The sequence below is a fragment of the Chiloscyllium punctatum genome, chromosome 33 (assembly GCF_047496795.1).
Source record: "Chiloscyllium punctatum isolate Juve2018m chromosome 33, sChiPun1.3, whole genome shotgun sequence".
NCBI classification, from domain to species: domain Eukaryota; kingdom Metazoa; phylum Chordata; class Chondrichthyes; order Orectolobiformes; family Hemiscylliidae; genus Chiloscyllium; species Chiloscyllium punctatum.
In genome coordinates this window covers 29407297-29423558 of record NC_092771.1, presented here as the reverse complement: position 1 = coordinate 29423558, position 16262 = coordinate 29407297, and the positions used below count along the sequence as shown (strand labels likewise).

The 16262-nt window shown below is 43.6% G+C and overlaps 1 protein-coding gene across 4 annotated transcripts in view; it reads right to left on the bottom strand.

Annotated features, from left to right (window-relative positions):
* LOC140458519 (uncharacterized) overlaps window positions 1-15974 on the bottom strand; it is a 29734-nt gene extending 13760 nt beyond the window's left edge. For 2 of the 4 annotated variants that reach the window (XM_072553249.1, XM_072553252.1), the window contains exons 1-3: window positions 15899-15974; window positions 5495-5890; window positions 4674-5156 (exon numbers count right to left, since the gene is read on the bottom strand). Coding sequence is in view for 1 of the 4 variants with exons in the window: in XM_072553248.1 (XP_072409349.1) it covers window positions 4674-5156; window positions 5495-5890; window positions 15899-15953 (934 nt within the window). In the remaining 3 variants the exon portion in view is untranslated. Of the gene's footprint in view, window positions 1-4673; window positions 5157-5481; window positions 5891-15898 lie in introns of all 4 variants that reach the window. The other 2 variants (XM_072553250.1, XM_072553248.1) reach the window with 2 other exon arrangements.
* Between the last annotated feature and the right edge of the window lie 288 nt (window positions 15975-16262).

Below are 16262 nucleotides of genomic sequence, written 5' to 3'. Positions count from 1 at the left end.
AATCTATAACAGTTCTGATGAAGGACCACTGAACCCAAAATATTGACTCTGCTTTCTCTCCACAGATGCTGCCAGACCTGCAAAGTTTCTCCAGCAATTCCTGTTGTTGAATATCAAGTAATTGCTTATAGCAGAGCTAGACAGATGGATTTGTAACGAGAGAAAGCTCTGCCTGCTTTCTCAAGAAGGGCACTACTCCCAAAGGTAATGCTATTGGAGAAAAACAGCCATCACTGAGATCTGCAAAACACATGGCTACTGTTCATCCAAACCAATTGTGGTCTTAGGTTAAACTGAACAACTCAAGAACATTAAAATGCGACAGACCTGTGGAGACAGAAACAAACTGTCAAGTCCAATAAGACTCTTCTTTAGACAGTTCCAATACACTGGATTGGAAATGTTAGTCCTGTTCTTTCTCTCTTCACAAATGATGCCAGATATGCTAAATGTCTCCAGCACTTGTGTTTTTATTGGAGATCTCCAGCACATGAACATACAAACAAGGGGCAGGAGTCAGATATTGGAATCTGCTGTGCCAGTCAATAAGGCCATGATAGTTCTGATTTATTCCACATTCCCTCCTTACTTACCAAGAGTCAATCAATGTGCACCTTCACTTTCACTGCCTTCAGTGAGAAAATATCTCTCCTCACCTCCACCTTAAAGGGTTTATACATTGTCATACATTTTCTCATGAGAGGAAACATCCTTGCCACAGGTTAATGACTGGTCCCCACACAAGGGTGCCCATGTCATTACAATTCTGTTCTGGTTATGGGTTGTGTCCCAAACTGTGGACATAACATGAGGTGAAAGAAATTTAGTTCCAGGCAAAAGATAAAAGCGGGTGTTAAAAACTAATAGCAGCACCTGGCCTGTATGTGTTGAATGTGGGTATGCTAGTGTTGGGGGGCGTGTTTCATTATGATAAACAAATAGACATATGCACAAGGAGCAGGTTATGTTGGTGAGGAGGTACTGTTTCCTGTTCTTTACTCAACCCCTCCCTCCATTGTTCACAGCATGGTTAATTTAGAAAGCACCCCTTGCCTCGTGGACGTTTTTATCCAACCAAAGGTATTTATATCTCGAAAGGGGTTAATCAAACTAAGTTTTTTAAAGTTCAAGAAGCAATCCTACAGTCCAAAGCTGTGCAGGTCAGGTGAATTGGCCATGCTAAATTACCCGTAGTGTTAGGTGAAGGGGTAAATGTAGGGGTATGGGGGGGTTGCGCTTCAGTGGTCAGTGTGGACTTGTTGGGCCGAATGGCCTGTTTCCACATTGTAAGTTATCTAATCTAATCTAATGAGTTTATTTGCTACTTAAATGTGTTATGACTATAGGGTATGACTATAGAGATAATGATAGTTCAGGTTGCATACCATCTTTTATTTTGAAATATTGCTGTCTGAGTTACTGTTGATACTCTTCAGGTACAACCTCCAATAGTTCTTCTCAGGAATCTGTGTAATTACTGGATTTTTAGATACGGCTGGTATTAAAAATAAACACATGTTGCACCTAAGAGATCAATATATCTGTAACTTTTTTTAGGTTATGGTCCATTGTCATGACAACATCCATCCTGTTAAGAGTCCTCTGGAATGTGTTTCAATAAAGTTGCCTCTTAGTCTACAAAACATCAGTGAACACAAGCATCGCCTGTGTAGCCTTTTCTCATAAGACAATCTTCCAATTTCAGGTATGAGTCAAATAAACTTTCTGTGAACTGCCTCCAATTGTATTTACATTCTTCAGGGAGTGCAAGGGCCTAGTGGTATTATCACTGGACTGTAAATCCTGAGACCCGGGTAATGTTCTGGTAATGTTTGAATCCTGCCATGGCAAATGGTGGAATTTGAATTCAATAAAAGGAAAAAAGAACAGCATTAATAATGGAATGATGAGCATTAATCCATTGTTGATTGTTGGAAAAACCCAGCTGGTCTTACCTGGTCTGGCATCCTTGTGACACCAGACCCACAGCATTGTGCTTGACTCTTAACTGCCCTCTGGGCAATTAGGGATGGGTAATAAGTGCCACCTCGCCAGCAATACTCTCATCCAGTGAATTAAAAAAATAAATAAGAAGACCAGTACAGTACAAAGAATTCCATATGTGATCTCACCGATACTCTGTATAACTGAATCATAACCTTTCGTCTAAACCTATTCCCCTTGCAATGAATAGAATTTTTTTTTAGTTTTCTGAATTGCTAGCTTTACCTACATGCCAACCTTTTGTGATTCATGCACGAATACAGCCAAATCCCCCTGCATCTCTGAGCTCTGCAACCTCTCAATCTTTATAATAATGCCGTTCTTTCTTATTCTTCCTGCTGAATTGGACTATTTCATATCTTCCCTCATTACACTCCATTTAGTAAAGGTAAAGCTTAGATTTAGATTTTATTGTCATGCATATCAAGTGTAAGAATACATGAGCACAGAGAAAAATGTACAAAATCACATTCTCAAGCCACCTTGGTGCAACACCAGAATTTAAAAACCAACAGAAATAAAAGATAGCCAAAAGATAAGAATGACATCCAGATTTTAAAGTGTAAGTCTTATTTCCATAAAGGTGTTTGGAACCACTGATACAGGCCCACGGGCTAGCCATGACCTGGACTCTCGGACAGCCTATGAGTCTCATTTGATGGCCGGGAGAGCCGTGCTCCCATTCGAGAGAAATGGTGAGTTTAACCTGAGGGTCGCCTCTTTGCAGGGGAGGGGCAAGGTCGAGCAGATAGGACCTTCACAATGACCTCAGCTGGGGACAGGACCTGAATTCACGCTGCATTACAAACTCGCTGTCCAGCCAACCAAGCTAACCCAGCCTGGGATCTATGCCCACTCAAAATCTCTCCAAACTCCTTTACAGCTTCTGTACCATTTTGTCTTTGACAAGTTGGTAATAATCAGGATTCATATTTTACCAGAATAATTTTCATTCAATTACAAAAAATCGTGGGGATTTAGGTACAAATTCCACATCTCCACTACCCTCAGTCTTCAGGAGTAAGTAGAAAGAAGAAGCAGAACAATCCATTGAAAAGTGGGTACAGAATATCTCATGCAATCAAATGCTTGGGCAGCATGGTGGCTTAGTGGTCAGCACTGCTGTCTCACAGCACCAGGGACCTGGTTCAATCCTTGCCTTGGGCGACTGTCTGTGTGGAATTTGAACATTCTCCCTGTGTTTGCATGGGTTTCGTTTAGGTGCTCTGGTTTCCTCCTACATTCCAAAGATGTGCAGGTTAAGTGAATTGGCCATACTAAATTGCCCATAGTATTAAGTGCAATGGTTAGGGGAATGGGTCTCAGTGGGTTACTCTTTGGAGGGTCAGTGTGGACTTGTTGGGCCGAAGGGCCTGTTTCCATACTGTAGGGAATCTAATCTAGTCATTGTCACATCTCTATTTGGGAATCGCCACAAGTAAAAATGAAAAAGAGTGAAGGATTAAGGGATTAGTGTGGAAATTCCCGGATGTGACTGGTTCAAAAAGCCTTTGCTATTTTGGATGGCAATGGCCGCAATGGAAAAAGCTGAGTCAGTGCTTAGAAAGGAGATGTTACAAGAGGATACAGTCTTGTTTATCTGGGACAGAGTGGGAACAGCTTAAATTGGCCAAGGATCATCAAACAGCACCAAGCAATGTCCGCATGCTGTAGTTAAGGAGGAATGGAAAAGGACCCCTCATGTATATGAAAGTAATGTTAGCAATAAGAATACTGACTGGCATGATTTGATAGTGGAACTCATGAGGATCTTGGAATGGACTATGTACATATTCTTTGCAGGTCCCCAATGAACCAAAGTAACTATTGAGTCTTGTTCAGAAAGACAGTATCTAAAAGTATCTAAATGTGACGTTAGGGAGCCAGGGAAGGCAATTGGAGATTTTTTGGGAGTTAAGAATTCACTCACATGTGACATAACCATCCAGAATTAGGGAAAAGACCATATATGACAAGATGGGAACAGCCTGTGTTAGCATTAACCCCCACAAAATGTGAATGAAGAAGAGTTTTCCTAGATTCAAAGATCCACAGCTGCTTCAAGTCAGCCCAGACCACCTGAGTTGGGAATCATGCCTTGTTCTGGATACCAATTCATAACATCACTAAGTTTTTCAAAGTAACAGGAAATGCTCAAAATGGTTGCCCAGTTTGAATGTTCTATTCTCCCTTTATCATTATGTCTAAAATCCAATAGCGAGGGGAGACATTTCACAGCAGTATCTAATCAAAATGAAATGAGAAAGAGCAAAAGATGCAATAGAGAAGGGACTTTTAAGTAGAGGCAACATTGCTCTGTATTTTAACCCCTTGATGTCCCTGTCCCAGGGGTATTTGATGGGGACAGAGCTGAGGGGTCATTACTTTCAGTTTACTTTCAGTTTAAAAGATGTCAAATAATTCATAATCCAGATTATTGTACTTAATTTTCCTGTTTGTGTGAGCTATTCTGCTGATCATGGAGTATCTTCCAGATATTGAGTTGCCTGAGGATTCACTACTCCAGACTTCACTGCAGGTTTCCTGGGGTGACTGGTTAACAAATGAAGTTGAACTAACTTTTACATCAGATACAAACTGCACAACACATCCCTCAGGTGAATTATTGTTGGTGTTAAATGATTCATATTTCAAACTGTCAGACTTACGTTTCCTGTTTGTGGGCGTCCCATCACTGGTCCCCCAGGATATTCCAGATGTTGAGGTGGGGCTGTGAGTCGATTCCACACTCGACTCTGTCACAGTGAGGGAGATATTTGCTGCAATCTTCCAGATAGGTTTCCCTTTCGTCACACCGTGTATAACACAGAGATACCTGCCCGTGTCCATCACCTTCACTGACTGAATGGTAAGGTTGAGGAACTGTATTTTAGCAGTAGGATTAGGTGAGCTGTGGTTAAAGATTCTTTGTGCTGACTTGCCATCCACACAGCAGCGGGTGTTAGAATGAGATTCATATCCCTCAGTGTGAACAGAGGACAGGCACTTGTTAATATTTCCAGATGTGATCCAAAGCAGAGTGAAGGGCAAAGTGTGGTTAAGTTCAAATTGGCAGGGTAAAGTCACATTGTCTCCCTCTGGCGCTGTCAATGATGAGGGGCTTTCGTCAGTAGAAAATATTTCATCAGATTCTAGAAACAGCATTGAATAGAACAGTAATCATTTTATTAATATCTGAAGTAGAACTTTGTGAAATGATCACGTTAACCCCATCTACACGTTTGTCCATATACCTGGGCTGTTACCTCCTCAACAAAATATCCAGCAAAACTAGCTCCTCGGAAATCTGTGTAAGCTGTCTGTCATGGCTCTACTTGTTTATACATGCAGTAATTACAACTTAATAAAGACTCCATAATTGTCCAATGTCAGCTCTCTGTCCTAAAACATGACCAAATCTCATTTTGTATTTCTCAAATATTCCCCCCGTAATCACTCCCTAATACCTCCTCTTACCCAGTTCACATACCACTCAGCTTTACTACCAAGTCCAGGTGGTAGTTTTCACATCCAGGTCCTGTGAGTGTGATCCAGGATGGACACATCGATAAGGATCCTCCTGTGGAATTCGGAATGGTGCAGGTAAATACTGTTGAGTTATCTGGCTTCACATTGAATGTCATTGAGTTAGTCTCCATTTCATCTTTGGTCATTGTGCATTGTCTGCATTGCTGTTTACTTTTCTTAAGTCTGTTTTTTTCACAATCACCATGTTTATTCTTTGTTTTGCTACACGTCATTTTCTCAAATTCCAAACTGAGGTCACTGATCCTGCACAAGGTTCCAGTGTCTTCATCACCAGACGATGAGTTACAGTGCAGAGTGGGGACATTCTCTGATTGTAGGATATGGAGATTGATGGAGCCTGCAGGAAAATACCAGAATCAGAGGGAAATAAAATGTATTTAATTAAAAAAAATTAAACTTGCAATGAAAATCACACTGTGAATGAAGGAAGTGTGAATGTTTTTACATCACACAATGAGTTGTCAGTTATTTATTGTCAGTTCTTTCACAAATTTTTGGAATTAAGATATTTGCTTGGGATCCAATGACTGAGAGCAATATAGAATACAATATTTTATTCACAATGTCCAATTATACTGCAGACTCAATAATCTCAAAATGTTTGAGACAATTGGTGGAAATGTTTAGTTGTTCCTAATCCATAGATTTACAGATTCATAGAGTCATACAGGACAGAAACAGACCCTTTGGTCCAACCGGTCCATGCTGAACATAATCTCAAACTAAACTAGTCCCACTTACTTACTCTTTGCCCATATCCCTCCAAACCTTTCCTATTCAGATACCTATCGAAACGTCTTTTAAACATTGTAATTGTGCCCACACTCGCCACTTCCTCAGGAAGTTCATTCCACACTTTGCCCCTCATGGGTCTTTTAAATTATTCTCCTCTCACTTTAGGAACATGCCCGTTAGTCTTGAAATCCCCTTTCCTAGGGAAAAGACACCTTCCATTAACCCTATCTACACCACTCATGATTTTATAAACTTCTATAAGGTCACCTCTCAACTTCCTATGCTCTTGTGAAAGTCCCTATGCTCCAATGAAAAATGTCCCGGCTGATCCATCTTTTCTTTATAACATAAACTTTCCACACCTAGCAACATCTTCTTCTGAACTCTCTCCAGCTTATTTATATCTTTCCTAAAACTAGGTGACCAGAACTGGATACAGCACTTCGGAAGAGGCCTTCCTAGTGTCCTGTACAACCTCAACACGGTGTCCCAACTCATACTCAAGTGACTGAGCAATAAAGGCAAGCACATGCCTATATGTGATGTAAACTTCAAAGAATTATGTACCTGAACCCCTACATTCCTCTGCTCCAATGTAGGCCCTACCATTAATTGTATAAATCTGACCCCTGTTTGTTTTACCAAAATTCAATACCTGGCATTTATCCCAAATTGAAATTTAGATAATTTGAAGCCCCATGAAAATTGAGTGAGGGAACTGGAGCTGGAGCTGGATGAACTGCAGATCACCCGGTAGGCCGAGGGAGAAATTGAGAGGATGTACAGGGAGGTAGTCACTCCTCGGATACAGGGTAAGGACAGCTGGGTTACAGTCAGGGGGAAGAAAGGGAACTGACAAACAGAGCAGGGATCCCCTGTGGCCATTCCTCTCAGCAATAAGCATACCATTTCGGATACTGCTGATGGGGATGGCCGACCAGGGGAAAACCATAGTTGTTAGGTCTCTGGCACCGAGGCTAGCACTGTGGCTCAGAAGGGAATGGGGGGAATAGAAAAGCGCTAGTGGTAGGTGACTCATTAGTTTGACGAATTGGCAGGAGACTTTGTGGCCAGGAACGGGACTCCCAGAAGGTATGTGGCCTCCCCGGTGCAAGGGTGTGGGATGTTACAAATCAGGTTTACAAGATTCTGAAGGGGGAGGGTGAGCAGCCAGAAATCGTGGTACATATTGGCACCAATGACATAGCCAGGAAAGGGATTGAGGATCTGAAAAATGACTACAGAGAGTTAGGTTGGAAGCTGAAGAGCAGGACGAGTAGTGTTCTCAGGTTTGCTACCGGTGCCACGAGATAGTGAGGTGAGGAGTAGTCAGCAAGTGCAGCTTAACACATGGTTGCGAGGCTGGTGCAGGAGGGAGGGCTTCAGATATTTAGAACATTGAGATGCCTTCTGCGGAAGGTGAGACCTGTACATGAAGGATGAGTTGCACTTAAACTGGAGGGGTACAAATGTCCTGGGTGGGAGCTTTGCTCGTGTGGGTTGGGAGGGTTTAAACTAGTTTGGCAAGGGGTTGGGAATCAGAGCTACACATCTGAGAGGGGTTTAGTTGTAGACGGGGCAGTGACAGGATGTAGTAAATCTATCAGGAAGGTTTTTCATGTGATGAAACAAAGGGATAGGTTAAACTGTGTCTGTTTTAATGCAAAAAATGTCAGAAGTAAGGGAACTTAGAGCATGGATCAATACTTGGGACTATGATGTTGTGGCCATAATGGAGACATGGGTTTCACTGGGGCAGGAATGGTTGCTAGATGTTCCAGGGTTTAGAATGTTTAAAAAGAACAGGGAGGGTGGAAAAGAGAAAGGGGTGTAGTATTGCTAATCACAGCTACAGAAACAAAGGTTGTTGAGGAAGGTTTGTCTACTGAGTCAGTATGGGTTGAAGTTAGGAATAGCAAAGGAGCAGCTACCTCACTTGGAGTTTTCTACAGACCCTGTAATAGCAGTAAAGAGATCAAAGAACTCAAACTCATAGATTTTGGAAAAATGCAGAAGTAGCAGGGTTGTTGTTGTGGGTGACTTCAACTTTCCCAATGTCGACTGGAACCTCCTTAGTGCAGATGGTTGGGATGGAGCCGTTTTTGTCAGGTGTGTTCAGGAGGGCTTCCTTACTCAGTATGTAGACAGACCGATGAGGGGAGAGGCCATTTTGGATTTGGTGCTCAGCAATGAGCCAGGACAAGTGTCAGATCTCGCAGTGGGAGAACACTTTGGTGACAGTGATCACAACTGCCTCACATTTTCCATAACCACAGAGAGGGAAAGGAGCAGATACCATGGGAAGATATTTAATTGGGGAAAAGGAAATTATGACGCTATCAGACAGGAGTTGGGAAGTACAGATTGGGAGCAATCGTTCCACAGAAAGGGCACAGCAGACATGTGGAGGCTGTTTAAGGAGCAGTTGTCGTGAGTGATGCTTAAATTTGTTCCTCTGAGACAGGCAAGAAGAGGTAAGATTAAGGACCCTTGGATGACAAGAACAGAGGAGCTTCTCATCAAAAGGAAGAAGGCAGCTTACATAAGGTGGAGGAAGCAAGAATCTAGCACAGCTTTAGAGGATTACAGGCTTGTTAGACAGGAGCTCAGAAATGGACTGAGGAGAGACAAGGAGGGGGCATGAAAAAGGCTTAGCAGGAAGGATTAGGGAGAACCCAAAGGCATTTTACTCATACGTGAGGAATAAGAGAATGATCAGGGAGAAGGTAGGGCCGGTCAGGGATACTGTAAGGAACTTGTGCATGGTGGTTTGGGCAAATAGGGGCAGCTCTAAATGAATTTTTTGCTTCGGTTTTCACTAAGGAAAGGGACCTTGTTGTGAATGAGAACTTTGAGGAGCTAGAAAATAAGCTTGATTAGATCAAAATTGATGAAGTTGATGTGCTGGAAATTTAGGTAAACATTAAGATTGATAAGTCCCCAGGGCCAGACCATATTTATCCCAGGTTACTCCGGGAAATGAGAAAGGATGTTGCTAAGCAATTGGGGAAGATCTTTACCTCCTCACTCTCCATGGGGAGTCATACCAAAGGATTGGAAGGAGGCGAATGTTGTTCCTCTTTTCAAGAAGGGGAATAGGGAAATTCCTGGCAATTACAGACCAGTCAGTCTTACGTCTGTGGTCAGCAAGGTTTTGAAAGAATTCTGAGCTATAGGGTTTATGACTATTTGGAAAAACGCAGTGTGATTAAAGGCAATTAGCATGGCTTTGTGAGGGGCAGGTCATGCCTCACAAATCTTATTGAGTTCTTTGAGGAGGTGATGAGACAGGTTCACGAAGATCAGGCAGTGGATGTGGTGTATGTGGATTTCAGCAAGGCATTTGATAAGGTTCCCCAAGGCAGGCTCATTCATAAAGTCAGGAAGTATGGGATACAGGGAGATTTTGGCGATCTGGATTCAGAATTGGTTGGCTGACAGAAGGCAGAGAATGTTTGTAGATAGAAAGTGTTCTGCCTGGAGGTCAATGTTGAGTGGTGTCCTGGAGGGCTCTGTTCTTGGGTTTCTGCTCTTTGTAGATTTTATAAATGACTTGGATGGGGAGGTTGAAGGGTGGGTTAGTAAATTTGCCAATGACACAAAGGTTGGAGGTGTTGTTGATAGTATTGAGGGCTATTGCAGGCTGCAGCGCGGCATAAACAAGATGCAAAGCTGGGCTGAGAAATGGCAGATCGAGTTCAACCTGGATAAATGCAAAGTGATGCATTTTGGAAGGTCGAACCTGAATGCTGAATATTGGATTAAAGACAGGGTTCTTGGCAGCGTGGAGGAACAGAGGGATCTGGATGTGCAAGTGCATAGGTCCCTCAAAGTTGCCACCCAAGTGGATAGAGTTGTTAAGAAAGCACATGGTGTTTTGGCTTTCATTAACATGGAATCGAGTTTAAGCGCAATGAGGTTTTGCTGCAGCTCTACAAAACCATGGTGAGACCAGACTTGGAATATTGTATCCAGCTCTGATTGCCCTATTATAAGAAAGATACGGAGGCTTTGGAAAGGGTGCTAAGAAGGTTTACCAGGATACTACCTGGACTGGAAGGCTTGCCTTACAAAAAGAGGTTGACTAAGCTCGGACTTTTCTCCCTGAAGAGAAGGAGGGAGAGAGGTGACCTGATTGAGGTATACAAGTTAATGAGAGGCATGGATAGAGTCAATAGCCAGAGACATTTCCCCAGGGCAGGATTGACTGGCACAAGGATCATAGTTTTAAGATATTAGGAGAAAGGTATAGAGGAAATGTGAGAGGAAAGTTCTTTATGCAGAGAGTTGTAAATGCATGGAATGCGTTGCCGGTGGTGATGGTGGAAGCAGAGTCATTAGGGACATTTAAGCGACTGCTGGACATGCACATGGACAGTAGTGAATTGAGGGGTGTGTAGGTTAGGTTATTTTATCTTAGATTAGGAATAATCCTCGGCGCCAAAGGGCCTGTTCTGTGCTGTACTTTTCTATGTTCTATGTTCTATGAACTCCATCCGCCATTTTTCAGTCCATTGTCCCAAATGATCGAAACCCTTTTGTAATCTTAAAAAATCTTCTTCACTCTCTACTATTCCACCAATATTGGTGTCATCTGTAAGCTTACAAACCGTGCCTCATACATTCTCATCCAAGGAGATAGTGAGGACTGCAGATGCTGGCGAGTCAGAGTCGATAAAGTGTGGCGCTGGATCAGCACAGCAGGTCAGGCAGCATCTGAGGAGAAGGGTCCAGCCTGAAATGTTGACTTTTCTCCCCCTCAGATGCTGCCTGACCTGCTGCACCTTTTCCAGTTCCACACGTTCTCATCTAACTAATTTATATAAATGACAAACAAAAGAGGACCCTGAGAAAAACCGCTGGTGACAGGCCTCCAGTCAAAAAACAACTCTCACCATCACTCTCTGTCTCCTGCCATTAAGCCAATTATGTAACCAATTGGCAAGCTCACCCTGAATCTCATGTTACCTAACGTTACTAATTACTCTACCATGCGAAACCCTGTCAAAAGCTTTACCAAAGTCCAAACAAACAACCTTGAATGCTCAGCGGCACGGTGGTTCAGTGGTTAGCACTGCTGCCTTACAGTACCAGGGACCTGGGTTTGATTCCAGCCTTGGGTGACTGTCTGTGTGGAGTTTGCACATTCTCCCAGTGTCTGCATGGGTTTCCTCCCACAGTCCAAAGATGTGCAAGTTAGGTGAATTGGCCATGCTAAATTGCTCATATAGTTTAGGGATGTGTAGAATAGGTGCATTAGTCATGGATAAATATGGGAATGGGTCTGGGAGTCTTGTTGGGCCTGTATCCATACTGCAGGGATTCTATGCTCTGCCCTCATTAATTATTTTGGTAACTTGCTCAAAAAACGCATTCAAATTTGTGAGATACAATTTTTCCAGTTGAGACCTGAGTGATCACAGCCATAAATGGTCAAAGCGTAGCAGGGAAAGTCTTATTTGAAACTGCCTGAACCCTGAGTTCCTCACTGGTGACTCTTTGAGAACATGCCGGACTCACTGAAAACTGCCGCACTAACAGGAAAAACCATTGCCTCTCTTACCCACACCTTGCACAGCCTGGCCCTGTCAAATCCATGGACAAGTTCTGCATTCATCCCCAGATCCTTCCCTCATCCCTTCATCCTTTAGCAAGTCCACTTTATTGCAGGACTTCACAATCCATCTCCACCTCCCCTATCTCATTGCTTGATAGCCATCCAACCTGCTCCCATTGACTGCTCTGTTGTCAAGCCTCCATTCCTCATACTGCCCTCAGTGTTTCTGGAACATCCATTCCTACCTCACTTTCAGTGCTGCTAGAACCTATCACAATCTAATACCCTTGACCACACTCATATCTTCTGGCTTTCACAGAACACAGGCTCCCAAAACCAGAACCATCACCCATATCCTACCCTACAACAGCATCTAGCTCATCAGTCACTCCTGTCTTTTCCCTTCAAACACTGAGTTTAAACTTTTCTTAACATCCCTCAGACACTTACACAGAGAAACAGTCACACTGAACCATTCTCAGCTGCTTATCAATTACCTTCCCTCCATCTTAGATGCAGAGCTAGTGTTGATTAATGATTGCAGTATGTGGCTCACTTATAATCTTTCAACCTGTACCCAGATGGTGTGAGCCCCTACAATATCCAGCATCAAGCTGATAAACAGCAAGTGACACTCAAAATATTCAACTGACAAATTTATTCTTGGAAGAGGTGATGATGGACTAACTATCTCTTTTGAGACACAAAAAAACTGCAGATGCTGGAATCCAAAATAGACAGACAGGAGGCTGGAAGAACACAGCAAGCCAGGCAGTATCAGGAGGTGGAGAAGTCAATGCTTTGGGTGTAACCCTACTTCAGGACTGGGGGGTGGGTGTAAGGGGAGCTGCAGATAAAAGGGGAGGCAGGGGCAGGAGGGTGAAGTAGTGATAGGTGAAGACAGGCAGAGGTTAGGACCTGGTTGGTCAATGGGAAGAATGAAGTGGCTGGGAGTGGTGGAAGGGATGGGGAGGGGCTGGGAAGGGAGTCAGGGGGTAGGAAGGGAGGTTATTTGAAATTGGACAACTCAATGTTGAGTCCTCCGGGCTGTAGGCTGCCCGGGGGAATGTGAGGTGTTGTCCCTCCAATTTGCGGTTTAGTTCATTGTGGCAATGGAGGATGCCAAGAATTGTCATGTTGGAAAAGGAGTGGGAAGGGGAATTAAAATGGGCAGTGATTGGGAGGTCAGGTCAGCTCCTGTGGGCCCAGCTGAGATGCTCGGTGAGCCATTCCCTCAGTTCACACGCGGTCTCCCCGTTGGGAGTATCTGATATGGTAAACTAGGTTAGAGGAGAGGCCGGTGAACCTCTGTCTCACCGGGAAGGACTGTTTGGGGCCCTGGATAGAGGTGAGGGCGGGGGGTAGGGATGGTGGTGTACCAGCAAGTTTTGCATCTTTTCTGGTTGCAGGGGAAGGTACCTCAGGGTTCGGGGGCGGGGAGGGGTGTTGGTGGGGAGGGTGGCACAAACTAAGGGCTGTCGAAGGGAATGGTCCTTATGGAAGGCAGAGAGGGGTGGGGAGGGGAAGATGTTCTTGGTGGTGGGCTCTAGTTGGAGTTGGCAGAAGTGTTTAAGGATGATATGTTGGATGTGGAGACTCTGGGGTTGTAGGTGAGGTCCTTATGCCTGAAATGTCGATTCTCCTGCTCCCTGGAAGCTAACTGACCTGCTGTGTTTTTCCAGCACCACACGACAACCAAGAAAGACAAGGGCAGCAATGGCAGGGAGCAACCTCCAAGTTCCCCTCCAGGTCACAAACCATTCTAAACTGGACATAAACCACTGAGTCTAAACCTGAAACTGCCAACCTGAATCAGGGGAATGCTCGCAACACTTGCTTCAGCGGAATTGCAACCATTCAAGAGGAAAGGCCACCTGAAGACCCTGATATAAGAGGCACCACAGAAACATGTTACAGAGAGATCTGGGTGTTCAGGCCCATTGTTCTCTGAAGGTGGCAACACGGGTCAGTAGAGTGGTCAAGAAGATATACGACATGCTTTTCTTAATCGGACGGGATATTGAGTGCAAGAGTTGGCAGGTCATGTTACAGTTGTACAGGACTTTGGTTTGACCATATTTGGAATACTGCGTACAGTTCTGGTCATCACATTACCGAAAGGATGTGGGTGCTTTGGAGAGGGTGCAGAGGAGGTTCACCAGGATGTTGTCTGGTATGGAGGGGTGCTAACTATCAGGAGAGATTGAGTAGATTAGGATTATTTTCATTGTAAAGAAGTAGGTTGAGGGGGGGGGGGGGGGGGGGGGGCCCTGATTGAGGTCTACACAATCATGAGAGGTATAGACAGGGTGGATAGCAAGAAGCTTTTTCCCAGAGTGCGGAACTCGGAGTCCCGAGGTCAAGGTGAGAGGGGAAAGGTTTCAGGGAGGTATACATGGAAAGTTCTTTACACAGAGGATGCTGGGTGCCTGGAACACGTTTCCAGCAGAGGTGGTAGAGGCAGGCACGATAGCGTCATTTAAGATGTATTTAGACAGATGCATGAATGGGCAGAGAGCAGAGGGATACAGATCCTTGGAAAATAGGTAACAGGTTTAGGTAGAGAGTCTGGATAGGCACACCATACCACCCCTGTTGTAATCTGAGGTAACCCTCTTAGCTGTCCACTACACCTCCAATTTTGGTGTCATCTGCAAACTTACTAACTGTACCTCTGAAAATAGGAACTGGAGTAACCCTGGTTGAGTGTTGCAGACTGGAACGTTCCAAGGCCTACGTGCTGAGGGATGCTGCTGCTGCCAAGGTGCAGGGGGGAAAGATCAGCTTCGGAGGTCTTTCTGCCAAAGTACAATGGGGGTCCATCCAGTTATCGGATCCTCCCAGTGACTCAATGTACGTAAGTGTAGTTTTGTGTCAGTAAGAAATGTCTTGGATTTGTTCGTTCTCCATGTGGAGACTGCACAGAACTGATCAGCTCTAGTGACTATGTGTGAATATGAAGATATTTTATGAATGAAGTATCTTTGAAATAAGAAAGGAATATGTCATTCAGCACTTCAAGCCAGCTCCATCAGAACCTTGTTCCTGTTTTTCCTCCCTACCATTTGAATACTTGAGCCCGAAGAACTATATCCAACACCTTCCTGAAAACACTATTCTGGTCTCAATTTTTTTTGTGTGTCAGACAATCCCACAGGCTCCCCACTCTCTAGGTGCAGAAATTTCTTCTCAGTCCTAAATGGTGCACCCCGAAAGTTTAAACTGTGAACCCTGGGTCTGGACACATGGGCCATCAGGGACACCTTTCCTGTGCCTACCCTGTCTAGTCGTGTTAGAACATTATAGGTTTCTATGGGATCTCCCCCTCATTCTTTTGAACTCCAGTCAATATAGTCCTAACTGATACAGTCTGTCTTCAGGCATCAGTCCTGTTACTCCTGGAATCAATCTCGTATCAGTCTGGTAAACTTTCATAGCACTCCCTCCCTAGTCAGAATATCCCTCCTCAGATAGAGACTGAAACTGCACACAATACTCCTGTACAGTCTCACTAAGCCCTGTACAAGTGCAGCAAATCCTCATATGAGGATTTAATGCAATCATCTTTGTACTGTTGTAACACGGGGTTTTAAAATAAAAGACATGCCCAGCGTAAATGGAAACTGTTTGTCCTATGCTGCAGTCAAATCCATTGCTTCCACATTCCACATTCCACATTCCTGTATCCACATCTAGTTCAAATGCTTGTATAATTTTTATTTAAAACACACCAACTTGTGTCTATATATACGCGTGTCCATATTAATAAATATCTGCATAAAATATGCAGCTATCTAGCTGGCAAAACCGTCTGTGTAAAGAACTTTCTTCTAATCTCTTCTTATTCACTTCATGCAAATTTTAAACAGTCAATGATTCATAATAATCTTGTGATGGCTAGTGAATACATTTTCTGAAAGCAAGGACTGTGATGTGCCCTCATTAGACATCCAAACACCAACAGCGCTAGTAGGAGTTGCCACTTAAATATTTATATTTCTCCATTGAGATACAGATAGATACAGACATTTCCAGGTGAAGTTTAATTCTTACCATTAACTTGTTGAAGTAGAACAAACAGACTGAACAGCAACGCAGTGAGTGCCATGTCAGTTTCCTGGTCTATTGCTGAAAAATCTCAATAGTTGTTTCACAATCCGTTTCTGAATTCTGTTAAAAAAAAGAGAAGTTATTCTTAAAGGAGTAGAAGGAAACAAAGGACAGCTTCCTGTTTCTCAATTCAATGCAATTTAGAAAGTGGCATGTTTAAAAAGTATATTTTTTTTACCGTATGTGGGATTGCTGGCCTGGCTGTGTCTTGCCTATCTCTAAGTGTCCTGGAGGTGAACTGTCTTCTTGAGACACTGGGTCTCACAAGGCTGTCAGGGAGGAACATAAACAGGAATTGCTGGAGAAA